Source organism: Vigna angularis, chromosome 8, assembly GCF_016808095.1.
Source record: "Vigna angularis cultivar LongXiaoDou No.4 chromosome 8, ASM1680809v1, whole genome shotgun sequence".
In the NCBI taxonomy this organism is placed as follows: domain Eukaryota; kingdom Viridiplantae; phylum Streptophyta; class Magnoliopsida; order Fabales; family Fabaceae; genus Vigna; species Vigna angularis.
In genome coordinates, this window is record NC_068977.1 from 1,421,713 (window position 1) to 1,442,742 (window position 21,030).

Consider the following 21,030-nt stretch of genomic DNA (forward strand, 5'->3'; position numbering starts at 1 on the left):
AAAAAAAATCCTCTTTGTATATAGTTATATTATTATTATTATAATTATAATTATTATAGAGTTTACAGATTTTTCTCAAATATCAGCGGGTTAAGTTGGAAGAAACATCACCTCTTTGACTTTCCAAAACTATCATTCCCGTTTCATTTCACCATTTCACCATGGATCAAGTTAGATGCAGATTTTGTAACAAATAATTTATAATTTTCACATAAAAAACATAAATATAAATTTCAGTTACTATTGGATCAAACATGCATCATATAACACAGCTACTTCCCCTTTATCTTTTTATAAGCAAATGAGTCCAAAGAAATAGATTTAATAATGCATATTCGATTAAATAGTTAAAATATTTAGTGCTTGGAGATATGAAAACTCCACTTGAACAACCACTCTGGCATAACAAAGGCTTGTCATAAACACAATTGCTGTGATTAACTATCTAGGTGTGTGAAAGACAATCCAGTCACATTGCAACTGGATGTTACCCGACATGGCAGAAATCGAGACAGAGGTAAAAGACCCTGTAAATACTGTTATATTTTTTAGCCAAAAATTGGTCAAGCTATATTCTACATCAAATCACTATACTATTTTTGCAAAGAGTTTAATTCCCACCTTTTTACCCACTTTGCAAAAAAATTCACTTATGTTTGCAATCTCTACTAAATCCAAGATATTAATGTGGTCAAAATAGGTTAAGAATTCCAAACTTTTTGTTCCTAAACTTAAGACTAAAAGAGGAGAAGAAATATTTTTGGAGGGCTTGAAAAATCCCCTCTTATAATCTTCTATTTATAATGAGAAATTTGATACAAGAGAATATGAAAGATCAAAGGTCTATACTAGACACCTAGAAAACTAGGTACAACTTGATGATGATCCCAGTAATTACTCCTTAAATAGACTTAATTACTCTAACATACTCAGACTTAATAATTATTGTGACACTTAAAAAGGGTGATAAAAGGAGAAGATAATGGAAAAGACAAGATACTTATTGTGTGTTGCATATGAAAAGACAAGATAATGGAAAAGACAAGATAATTAAAAACAAAATTAAACTATTTTTCATTTAAATGCCAACATTTATTAAAATAGTCTTAATTAGGATAGCATTAGACAATTAGTACTGTAAACAACTCAATCAGAAACATTTGAGACTGATTGAGTTTGAATATCAAAGAACAGGAAGAAAGCTGAGTATCTGTTGTTACCCTACCCGAAAGAGACAAAATGCTACACATATTTTGTTCCTTATTCCTAAGAGTGCTGTAGAATGCACAGGGAGTTCAAATCTCAGTAAGTACTCAAACCTCATTGTTTTCTCATTTGTCTTTACATGTCTTCATATATTGCAAAAGTTTCTACTGTCATACTTCATCATAGTTTATATGTAAATCACTCTGATCAACCACTTCCATCAAGTTGTCCAAGAGAAAGGAGGTGTGCCAAGTATTGCTGAAAGAAGCCAAACACGTCATATTCTTTTGTTAATTCCATAAACACTGTAGAGATCCAAAAGAAACGGAACAATGTAACAAAATTAAACAAACACAGAAGCATGGTTGAAATTTTATGTAAGATTTTATCCAAAAAATAAAATAACAGTATTCTATTAATGTTTGATAAATTTATTAGTCATAGCTTTCAGCAAGATCAATTATGAAAAATATTTGTATCAGTTCTTCCATATCTGTTATTGCTTGATTATACAAAACGTAGAGAAAAATTCCTCCTGCCAAATGAAGGTCTGTCTACTTTGACTGAGAAAGTCATCAACCTGGGCATTATACTACAGTTTTAAACTAGTTTCAGGTCATGAGAAATACACGGAAACAGTGCTTATCATCCTCAGTTTCTCGAAACTAGATTTGTCCCTACCCAAGATTTTAATTGCAGTCATAGTTTTATTGCACTTCTTGATATTGCAGGAAATTACAAAAATGCAATTGAAACTGCTGCAGTCACAAAAACTCCAAAAACCTTATGTTGCAGTCAAAATTGTCATCAAAGAGTTTTTTTTTTAAGCCTTGCCCCTAGCATATAACAGGTAAAAACTTCAGGATCTTCCTTTGACACACTAGAAGAAAAGTTTAGAAATACATCAAACCCAGCAAACAGAACTTCTACTTATCTCACATGTAGAAATGATCATATCAGAAGACAGTTTTTATAGAATTTTTTCAAAATTTTCTAATCAAGGACCTCCATGTCATTCAAGAGAAGACCACTCTATGTCACTCTCACAATTCAGAAATCATTCCACTGTTCACCACTTACAAAGGGGTGGGCCAATAATCCTATACAATATTTTCTCCCAACATTTCATTAAAAAATCAAAACCCCAATGGACTAAGTATCCTTTTCTTTCCAGCAACATTAATGCAATTAATAACCCGCCGTTTGGCATCATACCGCATGATAAGCATATGGCGAATTCCCTTGACGATTAAAGTGTTTTGCCATGATGCAGAACTCAAACGGACCCCACTCTTCAGCTTCAAAGCAGTTTTCAAGAGCAGCTTTGTACAACTGAACCAAATTTCAAACACCAAAATCACACTTTAGGTCAAAATAATATGCTCTAATCTTCAAATTGATTACATCATACAAAAGAAAATACCTTGGTAGTGTCCGTCAAAAGCTCGGTACCAGCAGGGTATGATGCATAGAATTGATCGGCTCTAGAGTAACCAGCTCTTGTCGTATTGTTGACATAAGCGTAGCTTATGAGTGTGGCAAAGCAGTAAAACCCAGTATATGACACCAATCTGCGGAACTTTTGAATCTTCACTATCTCTCTTAACTTTTCATAGATCCTCATGGCGAGTTGTTCTAAGTAAACAACAATTATTATTATTATTATATTAGCAAATATGAAAAAGGATCTCAAAAATTATATTCATGAGAGGGAAACAACTAAAAGGTTAAGCATAAATTCCTATTAACTTATGGCACACAAGCAATTCAAAGAAAACTACAAACAGATTTCAACAAGTAACCTATCTAATCACTAGAACAGCATAAAAGAAGTCTATAACAAGTTCAGGAATGAAGACGCAGAAATCGTAAAATACAGAGTAAAAAAGCATAAATGGTGCAAGAAGGATAAAAAAGATAAATTTAACCAGGAATTGCAAAAATCAAAGAAAACCTCTCTTACACGGCAGAAACCTCCCACCCCACCGGCCACTCACCGAAAGAAAGTGCAGTCTGTCAATCATTCTTGTATCCCTAGAGCAACTGGTGAACAAGAAGGTGTTGGGAGAGGGTTAAATGTTTTATTTAATAATAATAATAATAATATTTAAAAAATCATCATTAATATATTTAAGCTTAGTTTTCTTTATTATATAACAAAAATATTAGTTTTTTATTTTTAATATTGAATTATCCATTCCACTTCTATGGATTTTAAAATTCTTTTAACTGAGACAGAAGATTATAAAAAAATATAGTTTATGGTTTTTTAAGAAAATTGCTATATACATTCGTGGCATCCTCCTCTCGATGGACTCTAATATAGATGTAAAATGTCATAAATACTATTGTAATATATAAAATGATATATATATATATATATATATATATCATTTTTAAGATTTTGCATTTAAAATTAATAGAAATATAAATATTTTATTTAGATTGAGTGAAAGAAACGCCTGTGTGATGAAAATAAAAAATAAAAAACGTTTTTTTATCAAATTTGAACTTTTATCATTATTTAAGAATTAATATATTAATTGATTAACTAAACTAGTACACTTTTTATTTTATTTTTTAAATTGTATTTTCATGTCTATCTATAATTGTTATTATTTTCTCTTTTTACCTATGTGCCTTTATGTACAATATTACATATCCATAACATAAAATACAGAGTCTATATTCTGTCCTATATAGTTAATTTGTAAACACAACAAGGACAGAGAGTATCATCATTAACTTCCGAACCTTAAAAAAAACAATTTAATAATAACTATTAAATGGAAAACATTTACATTTTATTGTTGAATAAGATTCTTCCTCTTAACCTAACAGAGTTAATTACTATTCGACCAGTGCAGACAAGCCCGCGTTGCAAATGTGGATATTTTTGACAATAAAAGACATAATATGTTAGGTAAAAGGTGAAAGTGAACAAACACTGACGACAGTATTGTTGGCATTAGCAAAACAACAGTAGCATACTATGTCTTGCAAAGAAGACGCTCTCAACGGCGTTTCATCGGATCTGCATGTCGGTGTTTCATCACATTTCAAGCTTCCTGAAGGTTGGATTGTGGAGGAAAAAGCTCGACCCTCTAAGCCTACTCATGTTGACAGGGTACATCTTCCCTTTTTGACCCATCAAGTATTGTTTTTTCATTCATGCATGCATGCATATTGTATCACTGTCATGTTCAGGGTTACTCTTAAAGTTTTGATCTGCGCATAACACCATAGTTAAAGATGTTAGGAAAGAATTTTGGATCTGTTTCCTTCATTAGGCAGAACTCTCTCTACTCTACATTGTCATTGTGGCTGCAAATAACTGTTCCCAAACATTCTGTTTTGGCATTTTTTTCATGCTTATAAAGATAAATTTAGTTTCTTGAAAGGATATTAGTATGAAAAATTAGTTTCTGATTCTAGACTGGATAAATTTAGCTCCTTGAATGGATATTAGTGTGAGAAATTAGTTTTTGATTCTAGATTTGGAGAATCTGAAATTTGAACTTTTCAACAGTGCCATTTTGTGCAAATAATGTTATTTTTGGAGGAATGGTAGGATTAATTAACATGGTATGATATAGTTGATGAATAACCATGAGGATTTAGTATGTGGTCAAGACTTGGATTTCCAAGTTTAGGTTAAAAAAAGATCTGTTGGGGGAGAAGTCTATTCCTTAAATAAGCAGTTTTATTGTGAGTGATTTTTAAAGGGTTATTTACAGTTCACCAAAGAAAGTTATTTTCTTTTGTAGACAAAGTTAAACCTATTGAGTCAACCCTCCCTTTAAGATAATCATAGCAAAGAAGATAGAGAAGTACTTTGTTTATTTTTCTGGTTTGTTCTTCATTTATTCAGTTAGCACATCTGATGTTTAAAAATGGTATTCTTTCTGTACTTGCAAGGATTTGATTGTTAGTGTTTTTTTGATGTTATATTATTTGATCAGTATTACTATGAACCAAATACTAGAAGGAAGTTTCGATCACTGTCTTCTGTTCAGAAATATCTAGCACAAGAAGCAGGAGATCATGATATCACTGAAACAAAGATATCAAAAGATGGAAACACAAGTACTGTGAGTTCTTATTTCATATTTTACAACTTTTTTAAGTATGTATTTATAATGCAAAGTGTAACATCTAGTAAAGAAGATGAGTCATTCTGAATATTCACAAAAACTTCGGAGAGGAAAAACATTGAAACTATTGAACATTTTCGTATTTAGACATAACACACCACTGTGTAACACTAACAAGGCTCCTACTCAATCCCTTTTCCCTTTCCAGACTACTTTTCTTTCACAATTTTCCTTTGAAAATTTTAACTTGTAATAGCTCATTTTGTTTTTCTTGATTTGAAGATGCAACATAGAAGGATTAGTTATACCACATGTGCACCTACCTTATGTGCTGTTTGTTCAACAATGTACCTAAAACAACTGCACAAAAATTGAGGAGTTGTGGCTTAAAGTACTCTCTATTTTTATTTAAAGTTATATTTTTTGCAGAATTATACCCAATCTAGAGAAGGAAAACAACTGGCAGAAAAACCAAGTACACCAATACCTAAGGTGCAAAATCCAACCAACAAGTAACTTTTGATTTCAACATATATCTACATTGTTTATCAAAATCTTATCTATGTTTTCGATTCAGTTTGCAGTTGAATCAGAAGAGAAAATTGTTCGTGGTATAAGAAGTTGTAGAAATCGTGCTTATTCTTCATCATTGCAAGAAGAAATAAACACTCCCAAGTCCTTCAAACACTCTAATCAATATGCTGGAGTGAGTTTCAAAACTATAGACTTTATGACATTAAAAATAATGGTAATGCATTTAATGTAATTAGCTTAATGTTTTCAGAAGAAACCTGTGAAGCTGGATAGTCAGAAAAAAATTAATTTTGAGAAGAATAACAGAGCTCCAGTGCATTACCTAACTGGTTCACCACCAGAAAAAGTAAGTTGGGTTCTGTCTGGTCCTGATGGCTTCTGGAACCCTTCCATTGATGGTTTGGCTGTGCCAGAAGCTGAAAGGCTAAGATGGTCTGAAGCATTTGTACAATCCCTCCGTAATAATCGAAACTAAGGTAAGTTCCATATAATTAATACTGCAATTCAAGTTTTTCAAAAATTGAAAGTCACTAGTTGATTCTCATTTAATTTTGCAGGTTGGATGAAGATGAGGATCTTCCTTAGTTGAGAATGGAGAATGCAATTATGTGCAACAACTTACCTTAAAATTTATGCAGACATTATTCTATTTTACTAAAGGCAGACAGTACTTTATGTTAAGAAGTGTAATGATGTAGTTTGTATCTCAAGTTATGTTTGGATCACACTTGACAGCAACTTCTAAACTGGGTTATGATTGAGGTTTTTGTCCTTTCATTTTAGTCTTTAAGACTGTGTCAATTGGTCTATCCTACATGCATGTTGACATTAACAACTTTTGCATTAAGAAAATTGTTTTATCAGTACCATATTACACACTTATGCACAACTTGTTTTATAATGTTGATATATGTTTTTATGCTGTGTTTTTCTTTGGAATTTCACTCTAATTTTCATTCTAATATCTGAAACTCATGAATTTATATGAAAACACATTGAATGATAAGAATACACAGTTGAAGACATTTTCTCTCATTTCACTTTTTATGCAGAGGCAGTTTTCTTAAAAAAATGGAAAATCTAGAATTTTGAACATTTATAAAAATAGTAATTCAGTATTATGAAGCCAAACTACTATATTAAAACATTTTTGAATTTTAGTTTAGTGTAAAACATTTTTACACAATTACTAAATTATGTGTTTCTAGCTACCACTTCATTAAAAGTGTTTTCTGATATGGCAAACTCTTCCTAATCTAAAAACACAAGATTAAATGATAGTTCAAACCTATTCAACAGTGGCAAATAGCTGATCATTGTAAGATAAAAGCACAAAAGTGTTTAAAGGAGAAAAAAAGGGTAATTAGGAGAAAATGACATTGATTGCATACAAAAGAAACCTGATACTGACTTAATTATCAGACCAATGTATTGCTGCCATATGAAACATTGTGAGAAAATTCAGTAGGAACCAGCCTCCTCCTTGGCAATTAAACACTGCAAGAACTCCAGTATACTATATCAAAAAACACAGCAGTTTTAGTTTCCAGTACAATCTGATCATTAGTTTCAGTATTTGTATTTGACACCATATGAACATCAAATAATTAATTGGATACAATTAACTCTATATTGCAAGAAATCAGATAGACTGCAAATTTTCTCACTTTCATTGTTCAAAAAACATATTTCATTTGACAAAGGTACTTGATCAATATACTTTTAAACAACATCATTACAGAAACATTGCATACATATATAAGGGCACGGGCAAAAGCTCAAATGCTCGTTTTCTTCATTGCAAAGATTAAGGTCCTTTTTTGGTAAGTTTCTCTGTAAACATTTATAAGAAGATAAAGTAAATTGCAATTTTCCTATAACCTAATATTAACTTTCACTCTTCAGCTCTTGGAAAAGACAGATTAGACAAAGCAACCTTTGTAAAAGTTAAGTGTATAAGTCGGTTTCAGCTAATGGAATGACTTACATTCCTTCTACCTTTTACTGCCAATGCCGTAACCATATATCACACAAAGTAATTCTTGCCAATTTAGAGCTAGAGACATTTTGAATTGCTAGTTGATTATTGTCAGGAGATGATTTATTCATGGTATTTTGTTTGTTACAAGAATGCACTGTTAGTAAGAGTAGTGCTGGTTATTTTTCCTTTCTGTTCATACCAGCATTTCATTATCAGTACATTGGTATATAATGTTATCCCTTCTTTCAATTTGTATCATCCATGAAAATATAAGAACTTACTAACTATATGATACTATTCATCAAGATATTAACAATATTATCATTTAAGAGTTTCACTTTCGTGAACATTGTTTAGCCCTTATATTAGTAAATAGTTTAGTAAATAGTTTGAACAATGGTTCTCATATACTTATAAAGTACTGTTTTTACAATGAAGAGAGAGATAAAGAAGATGAAAAAGATGTCGCAAAAGGTGCTAACTAAATAAATAAATATATAAATAAATAATATAATATAACTATATTATACATAGTTTCACGTGGTCTGAAGCAGCTATGTATGTGCATATATATATATATATATATATATATATATATATATATATATATATATATATATATATATATATATATATATCCCAACAGCAAAGATTCGTTCCCAATAACGATGCAAGCAATTGAGTGCACTTTTTTATTTTTAAATTAACAAATTTGGGAAACATCTTCCTTGCTGGCTAATAGTTGAATCCTAAAAGATTAACTTCCTTTACTCTTGGTAGAAATTTCTGTAGCTGTGCCATTTAAAATATATTGAATATTTTGATTTAAATGTTGGATTTACTGTGCTACATCCAGAGCATGGTTAGGTAATTTGTTTGCATATCACTTTCTGGACTTACACTATAACTACTCAGCAGTTGGTCACAGTTTTGAAAGTATGGTTTTCTTCAGTTTGCTTAATTATTTGATAGAATAAATGACATTGATGTTTTCTCTATGCTTGAGCCAAGCACCTTACCATATTTCAGTTGATTGATTTCTTTTCAGCTGTATACCTTTATACAACTTCACCTATACATATGACTACATCATGTCAACATCAACTAGTTTTGTGGACAGGTAAGGATACACACTTGCATTATGCTTCAGCACATATAATGTTATCCCATCTTTCAATTTGTATCATCCATGACTTAAAACTGAAATCTCAATTTTCTTTTTAAATTATAGCACTGAGTGAAGTTAGTGACACTAGAAGTACAATTCCTCGTACAACAAATTTTGAGAGGTTAAATTTGCTGATATGAAAGCGGAAATTTTTGTTAAACTTGGTAATTTATTTGCCTGCAATTTAAATGTTTTTGCATTACACTATGAACAGCTTTGCTGACACCAAAGAAGACTGATATAATCCAAAAATGGATCATGTTATTCCTGTCTATAACTGGAGGAAAGAATCTCAGGTAAAGGCCTAATGTATCCCTTAGTTTGCTATAAGTTAATTCCTAGACTTAAAATACATGATATGCATTACCTAATAATACCATCTTATTCCTGTCTTATATATTCTTCTGCAGTGGGATGTTCTTACCAGAAAGCACGGAAACTGTATTTCCAATGTTTCAAAAATATTGCTAGGTAATGGGAGAAATTAACTTCTAAACAAACAAAGCCAACCATATAATGTATATATTCTGCATTTTTAAAAAATCCATCCAATGAGTTAAACATATTATAGTATAAAACATTTTTACACAACTACTAAATCATGCGTTTCTAGCTACCACATCATTAAAAGTGTTTTCTGATATGGTCAAACTCTTCCAAATCTCAAAGCACAAGATTGAATGATAACTAAAACGTATTCAACAGTAGCAAATGGCTGATCAGTGGAAGATAAGAGCACAAGAGTGTTTGAAGGAGAAACAAAGGTATAATCAAGAGAAAGTGACATTCATTGGATGCAAAAGAAACTTATTGACTAAATTATCAGATCAATGTATTGCTCCCATAAGAAGCATTGGAGGAAAAACTATAAAAGCAAGTTATGAAGCATTCCAATAAGGGATAAAAGGCCCCTTGATATCATTTACTATGGACGATAATTCAAAAAAATAAAATAACTCCCTAGCTCAGAATGCAAACTGAACAGTGGACAATATTGAAGAAGGCCATGGCACTTGAATTTTGACCATGAATCCTTCATATTCGAAATCAACTTCTTTTCCATCAATTCTACAAGTGCTTGGTCTCTCTGAAGCATAGACCCTCATCTCCCCAGTGCCTCTTATTCCAACTTCCACCAAATTTTGAGCATCATCAAAAGTCAAGGACTGGACTGCTCCACCAGTGTTCAGCATATTCACCAAACCAATAGGAGCAAACTTCACGGACTTCCCAGACAAGACAGTCACAGGGGAAACTGTTATAAGCTCAAAATTGAATGGTTCCAAGGAAATCTCTTCAATGTCAGAAGGTGCTGAGAGGATGAGCTTCTTGGCTTGGCTGAAATACAAGGCGAAAAGCTCCACCCCTTCAATGGAAATTGGGTTGCTTCCACTATCCCACTCAATGTCTTTTGGATTGGCCTTGGTTGATACCTTGTGAGAAAACTCAGCTGCACATTTGTTGGACCTAGACTCACGGCACCAGCCTCCTCCTTGGCAATTAAACACACCTAGAACTCCAGTGTACTGTATCAAAAGGAAAAAACACAGCAGTTTTAGTTTCCAATATGATCATTAGTTTCGGTAATTGTATTTGACACCCATATCAAATAATTAATTGCATACAATTAACTCTGTCTCACTATATTCTCTTCTATATAAACTGACAAAAAATATTACCCGAAATCAAATACAATGACAAAAATTCTCACTTTCATTGTGCAAAAAACATATTTCATTTAAGGTACTTGATCAATTTACTTTTAAGCAACATCATTACAGAAACATTGCACACATATATAAGTGTATTGGCAAAAGCTCAGTTGCTCAATTATCCAAAGAAGGCAAAAGGGATCCTATATAACAGTTTGTGGATAAATAATGCTTGCCAATGCCAAAACCATATATCATCACAAAATAATGCAAAAGAATGGGATTTGGAAAGGAAAGTATGAATTGAAAAATGAGATTTAAGGAGGGTATTTGACCTTGTTCAGATTCCATATTTTGAGCATTGTTTTGCCATCATGGAGAGGGTCAGAAAAGAGACAATCCCGGGTTGGGAGTGCATAGTACTCACACCTGAGGATGGAGCCATCAGGCAAGACCAGGGTCTTGAGCAGCTCAAAGTTGTGATTCCCAACAGTGTCACTGATGTAAATGGGGCCACCAGATATGGCCCTTGAAGCTGCATGGAAAGCAGCACAAGGGTGAGTAGATTGGAACATGTCCCAATCTGGTTGAATGAAGTTCCCCATCCACAAGCTGTTGTACGCACAATGCACCATGTGACACCCTTGTAGCCAATATGTACCATTTGGATCACCATAAGGGTCAGTGCACCAGAAATCATCCCCTGATTCAACCCAAATCATGAACACACATAAGATCAAAGGAACTAAACAAAACCAATGCCAGAAGGTTCCTTCCTAAAAGAACACATATAAATTTGTTATAGTCTGTGGTATCAAGGTGCAATTCACATACCAACACGACCAAGGGATATTGCTTCAGTTCCCAGCAACATGAAATCGTTGCAATGCTCCATGCTAGCAATGACACCGTTTCCCTTGAAATGTTTTCTCACTGAAGCTGTGAGTGCTTTGTAGTATGCTTTAGCCATATCCACTCGTCCTCCATATTTCTCACATATCATTTCTAGCAACTGTTTTACAAAATCAGTACATCACAAGTGACAAACCATGCATAGATAACAAACAAATAGGAAGCAAAAGCTTAAACAAAAGTTGGTCTTGGTAATTTGCCTTTGACAAGAAACATGGTCAAACATTAAGTAGAAAATTGTTGAATTTAAAAAACGTATAAAGCTTCAATTTAAAAAGAAATTACGTGCCGACCAAAAAAATAGTGCTGACATACAAATTATAGTGATATTCTATTTTTCTTTTCCACAAGATTTCGTTTGCTAAATTTGAAGTTAAATTGGTAAAAAGTGAGCAAAATTAAGATTTTTTATAAAAAAAATGTAATTTTTTTTAAAAATAGAAATGAAAAATAAAAGGTTGGAAATTGAAGAAAAAGACTTACGTGGATGACGTCGACTTTGACCCCATCAATCCCCGCACGCTCTAGATGCGCGTGAAGACCCTCGTACATTTCCGCCACTGTCTCCGGCGGCACCACCCCGACTCCGTTCTCGACTATCTTATCGACGGCGAGGTCCTCCATCGTCAACTTCAAACCCTCCGACAGCACCGGCTTCTCCACCACCGCCTCACCCATCCCCGCCACTCCGGGCCTGACTCCTCCCCAGTAGCCGCAGAGCGCGTGCCACACGTAAACATACTCAACCGTAGCAAACGCCTCCTTCAATTCCCTCACAAACCCACCCAACCCTTCCCCGTTCCTGTAATCCCTGAACTTGTAGTTCTCCTCGTAACTGATCAACCTACATGGCATCTGTTCTCCGGCGACCGTCTGATTCATCCCCTCCTTCTCGGGCTCCGCGTCATGGCTGATGCACTGCCATCCGTCGTCGATCAGAACAAACCCCGGCGGACAACCGCCGTCAACCAGCCCCTGCACGCCCTTCTTGACGCCGTCAGGGTGCACCGTCAAGTAAAACGCGTCCCACGTGCACCAACCGAACTTCTCCACGATTCCTGGAACGGTTTTCTCTTCTAGAAGGTTGAAACTGCCCAAATGCGCCCTCACCACGCGCGTCGCTTCCTTCACCAACGTGAACGGGTTATCCCCTGCATGCACGTACACCACACTCTCGTACGTCGACCCCGTCACGTGCCTCGACCCACTCTCAACGCACACCTTTAAAAAATCGAAATAATTAAATTAATCACAATATTATAATATTTCCAAGAATTCACACGTTTTAATAATAATAACTTGACACATATTATATTTATTTCATAAGTAAAATAAACATAAAAAAAGGTGAACTTTTATGTTTATGAAAAAAATAGTTTCTAATAATTGTAAAAAAAATTGTATGTAAAATGATATTCTTCTTTCTTTTTCTTTGACAAATAAATAAAAATATTATTAAAATATATTTATTCATCGTTCATAATTATCATGCAAAAATAAAGTTAAAGGTAAAATATTTACCGAAACATTGTCATCTGAACCGGGTTGGAGGGACGCACGGAATGGGCCTTCAACGATGGGGAGAAAGAGAACATAAGGGCGGTCCGGACCGGACTGAAGCATGAGAAACTGAGTTTCGGATTCGAGGTCGCTACCGTTGGAACCGGTCCAGAGAGTGGTCCACCAAACCTTGAACCGGAAGATGGAGGAGAAGTTGATGTTTTTGAGTTGGCCTAAGGGTGCCACATGACGATAATCGAGAGCAGGAGCATGGAAACCTAGGAAACAACCTGTGGTGTGAGCGTCGTAGGTGCATGGTGTGAGGGTTATGTTCTGAGGCACTTGGGAGAGGATGGTCTGACCCTTAACTTTTAGGGTTGAGTTGGAGAGGGTGAAGACCGAAGGGTTGAAGCCATTAACATGCTTTGTGATGGATGAAGCTAAGGGTTTGTTAAAGCTAGGAGTCATAGTGACAGTGAGAAATGTAGAGTGGAAGAAGAAACACGACAAAGAAAAAAACGTGTTTGATCTGTGATATGTGGTTTGGTTTGGTTCGATGATGTTCGGAAGAACCATTTATATGTATTTATAGAGCTGGCATGAACGTGAAGGTGGGGCCCACATGAAGGTGAGGTGAAGCTTGGTTTTGAAAGAAAATCATGGTTTTGGTGAGTTTTCTTTCTTTATTTATTTAATTAGTGTTTTTTTTTTATTGGTTATGTTTTTTAAATGGTGCGATTTGAAAATATTACTTGATTAAATTAAAGTTGAAATGTATGTATAATTTAAATTAAAAAAATACATCCATATTTAATGTTTGAATAATATATGGGTCTTCAATAAATTATTTAAAAGAATACATGTGAACATCTTGAGAGAAATAATCATAATTTTTCAAAGCAGTTATTACCGGAATGAGAGTCTCTTTCAATTATTATATATATTACGTTTTTTATGATGATAAAACATACTGAATGCTATTAAAAATTTAATTCTATTTGTATTAATTATAATAAAGCGTTGCTAAAACGTTAAACGTAAAAATAAAGTATGTATATATAATTTCCTTTTTCTTATTTGTATGTAAATTTTTTAAATTATCTTTTTTTTATTTGTCTTATTTTTATTTTTTTAAACAAGTATACATACATAATGTTATGATTAGATTACTTATGAAAAACAACTAAGTTATAATTTATTTTAATAAATAAGAATATTTATCACATTTTTATGGATAAACTATAAGAAATATATACAAATAAAAAATTTATGAGAGTATATCATTTTCATCAGTTATCATAGATAATAAATTAGTATTTGTTTTAGTAAAGAAAATTGTTATTAAAATTTTAAAGATTATTATGTAAATAGAAAACAAATATTTCTTTATTAATTGATATATTAATTATATGTATTAATAATAATTGAAATTTTAAAATATTTTAAACCCAATTATCAAATAATTATCGGGAATATATATATTGGCCATTATTATAAGATCAAGAACATCCAAATAAATAAAAGCACTTGAGAGAAATGAGAGAAATTTGTAGCTCATTGTTCTTAACAACATACTTTCGGTAAACATAATTAAAGAAAACCCAAAAATACACGATTTTTCTTTTTTATGGATTTTTTTTTGTGTGTGTGTGGAATTTAATAGAAGAAATATTTTAATCATCTGTTCACAGTAGTATTATCAGTAAAAAAGTAGTCAAAGTTATGAATAAAAAATGATTTCAGATTATTATATAAAAAATAGAATATTATATGATCCAAGTAGGCTCCTAATTTTTTTTTCAATTTATTTATTTTTTTTCCTTTATTATTCTTTTAAGTCTTTAGACCTTTCTTATTCTTTTAATTGTTTTATGAAAGACCCTAACTTGTTGGCAAAATTTGTGGAAAAGACTTGCACCGACAAAACGCCACGTGTACACAAAATGGGTCCAACTAAACCGACATTCAACACGCAATTGTTGCTTTCAATATAAATAAAATAGCAAAATATATTTGACACGTGGGGAGTTCACAATTTTTTAAATTTTGCCAGTAATTGATATACAATATTTTTATTTCTAATAATATATATTAAAAAATCTCATAAAATAGAAATATATGTATATATTGTTGAAAGGAGTATGATAAGTATTATTGATATTAAAAATTAAAGTTGTATTTTGATGGTGGGCGAAACAATGGATTAAATTAAATATTATTGAGAAAACAATAATGTATCTAAGTTTTGTTCAAATATAAAATTGGAATGATTTTTTTTATAGCTGATTATAATACGAATTTAAAATGCATTTATGTATTCAACTAATCAATTAATCTTAAGTTATGCAATTCACATAAGGTAAATCCCTTAAAACATGCATCTAAAATTAAATTGTGAAATTTTCAAGCATGAATGAGTAAATGATCTAATTAATGTATATTATGAGAAAATCAAGGATGGTATCATGTATGATAAAATAGAAGAAGATATGAAATTTAGATTTTGACAAAGAAAGAAGAAAAGGGCACGTGGCATGAGACAGGGAGGGTAGTTGGTGACGGTTGGGGTACGTTAGGAACAGTTGGGATACGTGTCATTCCAATATTTGGATAAGATAAAACCGTTGTGGATGTTTGAGTGTCGGTGGGAAAAGGTTGCATAAACTAAAGACAATGATGTTTTACCATTAATAGAGTGTTTAATTAGAAATTGAAGAGTATGTTAGATGATGAAACATAGAAATAATTTTATTCAAGTGAATATTAAAAGGAAAAAGACTTTAATATTGTCTTATAAAGAAACTACAATAATATTTGGCAGTTAAAGCTTTAAATTGCGTGTTCCCTTTTCGTATATTATACTAAGTGAAAAGTGAAACGTGGCATGAATTAGTTCAAGTATTTTTTTAATTTTTTTAATTATAGTTAAAGGTATCTTGCCAAATGGCATATGGTATATTCTGTAAATTAAGGTAAGGATTAGTTTAGATGGATAGAATGGTGCACAATTAGGGATGACAACGGGTCGGGTCGGGTATTGATAGTGCTTACCCGCAATCCAACCCGTCGGATAAAATCGTATTCATTATCCGACCCGTTATCCGTTGGGTACCCGTTTAAAAAATACCCGCAGATATTTTAAAACCCACAGGTACATGCGGATACCCGTAAAAAATAAAAAATAAATATTTAATACATATTTAAAATAAAATTACAAATATATATATATATATATATATATATATATATATATATATATATATATAATATAATATAATATATATATAAATTTTAATTAAATTTAATCTAATAAAATATAATTTTATTTTATTTTTAATTAATTTAATTAAAAAATATATAAATTATTTTTTTTTTAATTTTTCGCGGATAGCAGGTAGTATATTATCCGTACCCGACCTGTTTAGAAGCGAGTATTAAAATATTCGTTTACCCGTAGATAGTAAATATCCGTGAATAATTATTATCCAACGTGGATTTTACCCACGGATACCCGTGCCCGCTGGTAAAATTGTCATCCCCATACACAACTCAGAGAAACACTATGGTGATTTTTCAAACGATGTATATGTCATGAAAATGGGAGGTGCAATAAGAAACAACCTCAAGAATATTGGTGCTGCCACCTTTTAGTTTTTGGTAGATTGTTGACAACTTGGACGTGGCCATTTCCTTCTACACCCTATCGAAGTTGTTTTTATTGATCCTATCTATCTAAAAGGTATTCTATTATCCTTTATTGTTTTCTTGTCTAATATGCACAGTAAATGCTATCAGTTTGTTTTTAAGTCTGTTGAATAATATTATATATTTAAGATATTGTTTATTTTGAAATGTGAATTTTTTTTACAGTTTTGTTTTTATAAAAAGTTTTAAAAAGTAAAAGAAAAAAATGTATATTTAAACTATGTTTCACCCCAGCTCTTAATCGATGTGAAATTTAAATGTGATAGGAACAATGTCTATTATAGATTTCTTGAATTTAAACGTGAGGAAATATGAATCAATATTACACAAAATGTAAAGAGAGTGCTTGAAGAAGAAAAAGGTGATGAAGTTAAAAGTATTTTGAATAAAATTAAAATAAATAAATCTATTTTTAAGATGATTCATCAATTTATTATTTTAAAATTGTATGTTCAAATAAACAATATGAAAAAAGATGACTTGAGATATTTATGTTTAGGAGATCATTGGTTTCAGATGAAAACAGTCAAATTTAAAGAAAATATTTTTTTATTTAAACAAAACTACATGTTTTAACTCAGTATTTTTGCATATAACATTTTTCCATCATTAATAAACATTTAATTTATTTTATGAGTAAATTAACTTTAATTCTACCTGGGAGATAATATCAAGTGCCATTTTATTGTTTATAATAAAAACAAAATGAACAATCAATAACTCAATTCTATGAAATTTGTGTTTACAGATTTATTGTGAAGGCACCAATTTTTCAGAGATCAATTTATAATTTTTTATTTTTACACTTCATTATTTCTATCTAAAAATCAGTTAATGTATTTTTTATCGATTTAATTTACTATAAACAATTTACTAAAAGTAGATGTTAAAAGAATAAAAAACTATTAAAACAAGTAGTTTTAATTAATAATGAAGAAAATGATTGAAAATAAGAAAAAAGTTTATAATTCTTCTATTACTTTACCCCACATCAATTTTATTTTATTTTACCCTTTTGAACATATAATGTAATATGTGTATATAAGTACAATTGACGCGGTTTTGGTCAAAAAATTAAAGGAAAAAGAAGCAGAAACTTACTTGTTCTATAAGAAAAATTAATTAGGGATAAGAAGAAATGATTCAACACTCTGATCGCTTAGACATTTTCTGATCGTCAAACAGATGATTCAGGAGTCAGAAATTGTAGAGAAAAGAAAAAGAGAACTCGGAAAAAGAGTTATAGAAAGATGACAGAGTGTTTTTGATATAATGAGACAAATTTATGAAATTATATTTATATGATTGAATTATTTTGACTTTAAAATACTTGGTTTCATTATTTTAAAACATTTATCTTCTCTAATACTCTATTTTATAGATTCTTACAATTACTATAATATTTTTAATATTTATTTGATTATCTTCTTTTTTATATAGTTTCATTGATAAAAAAATAATTTCAATAATTAACAAATATTTGAAAACTATATCTATAAAAAATTACTATCAAAATTAATAAGATAGTAGTTTAATTTAGGAAATTAATTACAAAAAAAATCATTTTTATTTTACTTATTATTATCTATGTCAAAGTTTAGGGTGTAAAAGATATTTAACTTAAAAAATAATTAAAAATATTTTTTTTTTCATTTCTGTACTAATATTGCTATGAATGACATTGATGAAATAATTTTAAAACATATTGAAGGAAAACGTATTTTGCGTGAGAATTCTACAAGGTTTAAATTTTGTTTTCTATTACGTGATTTCTGTATAAGTTTTTTATTGAGTTCTTTTATGTTTTATTGTATATGTGTGGTATAAATTTTGTTGTATTTACATGTATTTTTTTGTGTTTACATGAAGTTAGTGAAAAATTTGGTTACAATAGTATTATATATGCATGATAAAGGATAGGTATTATCTAATAAACTTGATCGGTAAAACCCTTTTAAAAATTATAAGCTTGTTTTTTTTTAAAAAAAAAAGACTTAATACCCTATTTTGTCCCCAGTTTCGCCCGAAAATGTCAAATTAGTCCATCCTTTAAAAAATGTGTCAATTACGGTCCTTACTTAATAAAATTTGTATCAATTAAATCACTTCCGTTAAATCCGTACAAACGGCATTAATTATCTTGATGCAAAACGGAAGGGATTTCATTGATGCAAATTTTATTAAGTCGCATTTTTTAAATGATGGACTAATTTCACATTGGCGAGCGAAACTGGGGACAAAATAGGGTATTAAGCAAAAAAAAAAACCAAATTAGCCACTATAAATAAAAACAAAAGCTCAAAAGGTTTCCATTGAAAACGCATCTTTTCTCTCTTCCCCCGTCTTCTTTTTTTCTCTTGCATACTCACTTTCCATCATCTTTTGATTAGAGATAGGGGTTGCGACCATTCCAGAGTCATAGTTGGGTCTAACGGAATGAAATCTTCTTTTGGATAAGTTAAAATTTCATTCTCCTTCAACATCCATTCTGTTTTGGCAGTGCATGCGGTCTTTTTGAGTTTCTACGTGCTTCTAGCAACCTTAATTTCACTATTACTAATAAGTGTTTTGTTAGTTTGGTTCGATTGTCTTTTCGTTGCATATAGATTGAGGTAGAACTTTGTGAGTTTGAAGTCTAATAATACATAATAAATAAATATATTCATAAATTGATTAAATGAGTATAACATAAAATATTAGATGAGTTTAAAATTAGATATTAGATGATTTTGTTTATATACTAATTAGACAAGTATAACAATACTACATGAAAAATGAGATTTACCTATCGATATTTACATACAAATTTTCATCCATAGGTAATGCAGATAGTACATACGGATATCTAAAGGTGAGTTACATACGAATTTTACCTATCAATATTTTCGTATGTAATGTTAGCGCATTTGAACAAAATTTTTACCTAAGGATATTATTTGTATATAAATATTCAAAATCTTCCTGTAATCCAAAAAAAAATTATAAAATCGTAATTACAAACAAAAGTTTCACATGTAATTAATACGGATTTTTTCGTAACATACGAATTTTTTTCGTATGTAACTACATATGATTTATCCGTGTGTTTACATACGGATAAATTTGTATGAAATTATATACGAAAAACTCTGTATATAATTCGTATGTGATTATATATGGATAAATTTTTATGTAACATTACCTACAACCATTTACATATGAGTTTTTATTCATATGTAATCCGTACATAACACTATTTTACATAAGAGTTTTTGAGCTTACATACGTATTTTGGTTGTATATAATTTCGATTTTTCTTGTAGTGATGTAGAATTTTTTAATAAAAGTTTATACTTATTTGATTGCATGGAAAAAGAGAGTTTAACACAATCGACAAAGGAGTACTATTTTGTACATGAATTAAAGCGTTAGACATTTCTTAAGGGTTTAGGCATTTTGTATGTGTACAAGCATTTTGGCGTACATAAGGGTTTGGACAATGTATGTTTGAGTAACATTCAACATTTAGAATATAATTTTATAACATTTAACGAACTTATCGTACACGATTTATTTAATTTAAATGTTATTTCATTAGAAACTTTAAGTTTACTTAGACAATCTTGTCCTAACAAATTTAATTATTATCATTTGTGAAAATACCTACACTACCTATGTGTATTCACTTTTTTTTATAATAATAAGTATTGATAAAATTATAATTATTAAAAAAATATAAATATTTTTTACAATTTAATTATAAATATTTTTATTTATTTTATAAATGATTTATATTTATTTAATTTAGAAAATATTAAATAAAAAAAACACTTAAAAAGTAAGATTGAAAAAATTGTGAATAAAAAAAATCCTCTTTATATAACAAAAAAAAGGAATTCATATAATTTAATTTTAGTAAAAATATAATTTTATTAGGTTTAATTGCTTGCTTTGTCCCTAGTTTGGTTGAAGTGTGTCAATTTCGTCCCCCTTTTAGAAAAGTTACAATTTTGTCCACACGTGGTATAAAAGTGTCAATTGCATCCAAACATAGAAAAAATTTGTGTCAATCAAGTCATCTATGTTAAATGCAGACTAACGATGTTAACTTATTGATGATTTGGCAATAGAGAATTAAAACGTGACAAAAGACAGGTTTACGTGGATGCCCTAAGTGGGAAGTACCCCAACGAGATTATAAGTGACAAATGCGTGGTGGGAGTTTATCGTGTTGGCTGTCTTCTTCTTCGTTAGGGTTTGTCGTTTACTATTTTGTGTTGGCAGTAGCTTAGTGAGTTT

General features: G+C 30.7%; 3 protein-coding genes across 6 annotated transcripts; 1 reads left to right on the forward strand and 2 right to left on the reverse strand.

The window, feature by feature from the left end:
• Window positions 1–1,050: 1,050 nt before the first annotated feature.
• On the reverse strand, window positions 1,051–3,311 carry LOC108344962 (uncharacterized). Of its 4 annotated transcripts, none has more exons than XM_017583503.2 (4): window positions 3,161–3,311; window positions 2,630–2,841; window positions 2,422–2,538; window positions 1,051–1,464 (listed from the first exon to the last, which is right to left on the reverse strand). In XM_017583503.2, exons 1-4 carry the CDS (start codon window positions 3,228–3,230, stop codon window positions 1,414–1,416), a joined length of 450 nt encoding a protein of 149 aa, XP_017438992.1. In that variant the 5' UTR covers window positions 3,231–3,311; the 3' UTR covers window positions 1,051–1,413. The 4 variants fall into 4 exon arrangements, with proteins under 4 accessions (XP_017438992.1, XP_017438993.1, XP_017438994.1 ...); XM_017583504.2 differs by having other exon boundaries at window positions 3,204–3,289; XM_017583505.2 differs by having other exon boundaries at window positions 3,170–3,283.
• A 786-nt stretch (window positions 3,312–4,097) lies between these two features.
• LOC108345188 (methyl-CpG-binding domain-containing protein 7) lies at window positions 4,098–6,611 on the forward strand. The gene is made up of 6 exons (XM_017583769.2): window positions 4,098–4,333; window positions 5,169–5,297; window positions 5,730–5,792; window positions 5,878–6,006; window positions 6,085–6,310; window positions 6,392–6,611. Exons 1-5 carry the CDS (start codon window positions 4,199–4,201, stop codon window positions 6,307–6,309), a joined length of 681 nt encoding a protein of 226 aa, XP_017439258.1. The 5' UTR covers window positions 4,098–4,198; the 3' UTR covers window position 6,310; window positions 6,392–6,611.
• Window positions 6,612–9,750: 3,139 nt separating this feature from the next.
• On the reverse strand, window positions 9,751–13,599 carry LOC108344776 (probable galactinol--sucrose galactosyltransferase 5). Its single transcript, XM_017583265.2, has 5 exons — window positions 13,069–13,599; window positions 12,031–12,768; window positions 11,470–11,647; window positions 10,971–11,338; window positions 9,751–10,509 (listed from the first exon to the last, which is right to left on the reverse strand). Exons 1-5 carry the CDS (start codon window positions 13,513–13,515, stop codon window positions 9,949–9,951), a joined length of 2,292 nt encoding a protein of 763 aa, XP_017438754.1. The 5' UTR covers window positions 13,516–13,599; the 3' UTR covers window positions 9,751–9,948.
• Between the last annotated feature and the right edge of the window lie 7,431 nt (window positions 13,600–21,030).